The 3,890-nt window shown below is 57.8% G+C and overlaps 1 protein-coding gene across 1 annotated transcript; it reads left to right on the top strand.

The window, feature by feature from the left end:
* Positions 1-1,315: 1,315 nt before the first annotated feature.
* On the top strand, positions 1,316-2,263 carry LOC132481470 (melanoma-associated antigen 10-like). Its single transcript, XM_060086377.1, is given in 3 exon segments — positions 1,316-1,535; positions 1,585-2,043; positions 2,046-2,263. Coding segments are annotated over 3 exon segments (897 nt in total).
* The last annotated feature ends 1,627 nt before the right edge of the window (positions 2,264-3,890 follow it).

The raw sequence follows: 3,890 nt of genomic DNA, 5'->3' as shown, positions 1-3,890 counted from the left end.
CCTGGTGGACTAAGGTTAGAGCCCTTAGGCAGGACTGAGGGGACCCTGGGAGAGGACAAAAAGGACCCACCAGATCCCCGCCCTGGCAGGTGGCCGTGGGAGGCCCCGGGGCGAGATGAGCACAGTAGGCCTGTCCTGACGTCCTGACGTCCGGGTCTCTGAGAGACTGGAGCCCTGGTAGAAGGAGCAGGGACTCACACTGGCAGACGGGACAATCCCAGGTCCTGCCCAGAGTCCAGCCTGCACGCGAGGAAGCAAGGATTGAGGACGTTAGACCCCAACACAGGGAGGGATGCTTTGCCCTTCCACGGGGGCCTTGGAGGCGCCAGAGCACGGTCAGCAGATGAGATGTTTCCTGACTTCTGGCTCAGGGTCCTCGGGAGGTCAGGTGTTTGGTGTGAGGGGTGAGGCTTCAGGTCCGCAGAGGGTGGACTCCCAGGACCCCGAGGGCGGACTGAGCAGGCCCCCAGCCCTGGTACAGGGGCCTCCACAGAAACCTGCCCCTGTGGTCAGTGCTGGGAGCCTAGACAGGACGTAACGAGGGGGTGAGGACCCAGGATGTCCCCATCCTAGGACCCTCGGGAGGCCCTGGACAGGTGCGGCCACATGTGGGTCCCCCTCACTGCTTTCTGTTCAGACTCGGGGTCTTGTTCTGAGTTTCCCCTCAGGCCCGCGCAGGGGAGAGTCCAGGCCCTTAAGGGGAACGGTGAGCACTACGAGCCAGCCCCGAGGAGACCACCCACCCCAGAACTCAGAACTGGGGGGATCTCACAGAGTCCGGCCCATCCCTCCTACCAGCACCGAGGGGCCCAGGGCTGTGCCACAGTCTACACAAGAGGTGCGCCCTCCATTCCTCTTACAGGGGCTCCAGGAACCGGGAGGTGAAGGCCCAGGTCTGAGGACCGTGTCTTCAGGCCACAGAGCAGAGGAGGCGCAGGCAGTGCCAGGAGTCAAGGGGAGGTGCGTGCCCTGAGTGTGTACCCAGGGGCTCCCCCTCCCAGAACAGAGGGGACCCCACAACCCCCGAGTCACCCCACCGTCCTGTTCAGCCCCAGAACCTGGGGCCGTGCTGGCTGCACCCTGAGGAGCCCCTCACTTCCTACTTCAGGTTGGCAGGGGACAGGCCGCCCAGGAGGAGCGCCCCTGTGAGGCCCGAGGGCACCCCTGAAGACGAGACCTGTAAGTGACTCTTGTCAGAGCTGCCCAGGGTGCCTTTCTCCGCCGAGGCCGCTCACACGCCCTCTCTCCCCCAGGTCCGTGGTCCCTACCTGTCACCCCTGCCCACACTCCCGTCGGCGGCCTGACCCCAGTCATCATGCCCCTGGTCGAGATGAGTGAGCTCCGCCAGCCAGAGGCAGACTTTCAGGCCGCAGTCCCGGCCCTGGGCCCAGTGGAGGCACAGCTGTTGGGGGCTGAGGGCAAGGAGGCTGCATCCCCCTCGTCCTCCTCCTCCTCTTCTTACTCTGTCCTGTTCCTGGACACCTTGGAGAGGGGGCTGATGCTGGAGAACCCAGAGCCCCTCCCCCACTGCCATGGCAACCCCTCCATGGAGCCAATCTCAAGACGATGCCCTCAGCCCCCAAGATGAGGAAGGGCCGAGCACCTGGCATGACCAGGAAGATGTGCTCCAACATGCTCTATGTCAGAAGGTGGATGAACTGGTGGCGTTCCTGCTGTTCAAGCATCAGACCAAGGAGTCGACCACAAAGGCAGAAATGCTGACCATCCTCAAAGATTACCAGGACCACTTCCCCGTGGTCTTCAGGCGAGCCTCCGAGGACATGCGGCTGGTCCTTGGCCTCGACGTGAAGGAAGTGGACCCCAGCAATCACTCCTATGTCCTCGTCCCCACCCTGGGCCTCACCTACGATGGGATGCTGAGTGACGGGCCGAGCATGCCCAAGACCGGCCTCCTGGTGCTGCTCCTGGGCCTGATCCTCCTGGAGGCTGACTTTGTTGCCCCTGAGGAGAAGGTCTGGGAAGTGCTGAGCATCATGGGGGTATATGCAGGGAAGCAGCACTGCATCTATGGGGAGCCCAGGGAGCTCTCACCAAAGTGTGGGTGCAGGAGGGCTACGAGGAGTACCGGCAGGTGCCCCACAGCGACCCCGCCCGCTACGAGTTCCTCTGGGGTTCCCGGGCCCACACGGAGACCAGCAAGTGTCCGGCCCTGGGGCATCTGCTCTGGGTCAATGGATGGGATTCCAGGTCCTTCCCATCCCTGTGTGCAGAGGGTGTGAGCGATGAGGAACAGGGACCCTGAGCCAGAGCAGCAGCCAGGCTCCTTCCAGGCCCACGTCCAGCAGTTTCTCAAGTGGGGCAGGAAGGGAGGCTGATCCTTCACTCTGAGTTTGAAGGGGGAGCGGTCAGCCTTCTAAGCAGTGAGGGCCCGGGCCAGACGGGGGAACCCGGTGTGCAGCATCTTTGGGTTCCTGTTGTGTCTGATGACCTGGAATGTCATCTTTGTTTTCTTTAGGAATCTGTCAAATATTGTTCCACTTGAAAGAAGGCTTAATGAGCTTCAGTATCTAAGTTTGTGAATGACATTAACCACACATGTATTTGCTCTAATTCGGTTCAACGACAAGAGTTTTGCAATTGTGTAAAACAAATTGTAAGATTCCCATATTATTTTGTGATCCTGAACAAGATAACATGGCATTGGAACAGGAATTTACTTGGAAATGTGAAAGTAATTAGCAGTACAACTGAAGGCCACCCCGTTGTTCCTCGGGACACACCATCATCGGCTCAGCGGTGTGTGCCCTGAGGTGGGGCTGTGCTGTGCCCACCATAGGGCAGGGCCAGGCCCCAGGCATGTGGGCCAGAGGGTGAGCGGCGGCCCTGGGGGCGCGGGCATTGCCGGCGCCCATCTTCCTGGCGAGAGGCCACCTGCAGGGCCCTGAGGAAGGGAGACTGTGGGGGGATAGAGGGCCGCCGGGTGGGGTGTAGCGGAGGCACCTTGCTGGGGACCCTGGGGTGGGGGGGTCGGGACCCGTGGGCTCTGGTGGCCGTTAGAAGTTCCTCTCTGTCTTATCATGCCCTCTGTTCAATGGTTTCAGTCAATGTTCCTCTTAATAAATTTCCCTGAAAGTTTCAGCTGAGTGTGGCCTCTGCTGTGGGCAATGGAGGGAAAGGGCTGCTGTGGGTGAGGGCGGGGGTCCACAGTAGGATTCCTGCTTAGCACCCATGGGACACCTCTCCAGTGAGAGGGTAGGGTAGGCACTTTGCAGACCCAGACACGGTGAGGGTTTTTCTTCCATTTCATAGATCAATTGTACAGTTTTAGCGAAAACTGATAATTGCCTGAAAAGGCAGTAGAGAAGTGAAAATGTAAATGAAAAACTTGATTATCTCACCAGGAAAAAGGGAACATCGGAGCAAAAATAGTTGGACAGACAGTGTTATGGACTGAATATTTGTAATCCTCTCCCCCTCATTCACCTGTTAAATTCTAACCCCCAAAGGGATGGGATTTGGAGGAGGGGCCCTGGGAAGTGATTAGCCCATGAGGGTGTAGCCCTCATGAATGAGATTAGCTCCCTTATAACAGAGACCCCAGATAGCTGCCTCATCCTCTTCTGCCATGTGAGAAGGTGGCTAGTTGATACAACTAGACAAGAAATCAGTCCATATAAAGAAGAGCTTTATTACTATTGCTTTATTACTCAGCTGTACAAAGGAACGAAATTAGGTCATCTGTAGAGACGTGGATGGATCTAGAGACTGTCATACAGAGTGAAGGAAGTCAGAGAGAGAAAAACAAATATCGTATATTAATGCATATGTGTGGAACCTAGAAAAATGGTACAGATGAACCGGTTTGCAGGGCAGAAACAGAGACACAGATGTAGAGCACAGACATGTGGACACCAAGGTGGGAAAATGGT

This window comes from Mesoplodon densirostris, chromosome X (assembly GCF_025265405.1).
Source record: "Mesoplodon densirostris isolate mMesDen1 chromosome X, mMesDen1 primary haplotype, whole genome shotgun sequence".
In the NCBI taxonomy this organism is placed as follows: Eukaryota; Metazoa; Chordata; class Mammalia; order Artiodactyla; family Ziphiidae; genus Mesoplodon; species Mesoplodon densirostris.
Note: the sequence above shows the minus strand (reverse complement) of the source record. Positions and strands in the feature narration are given on the sequence as shown.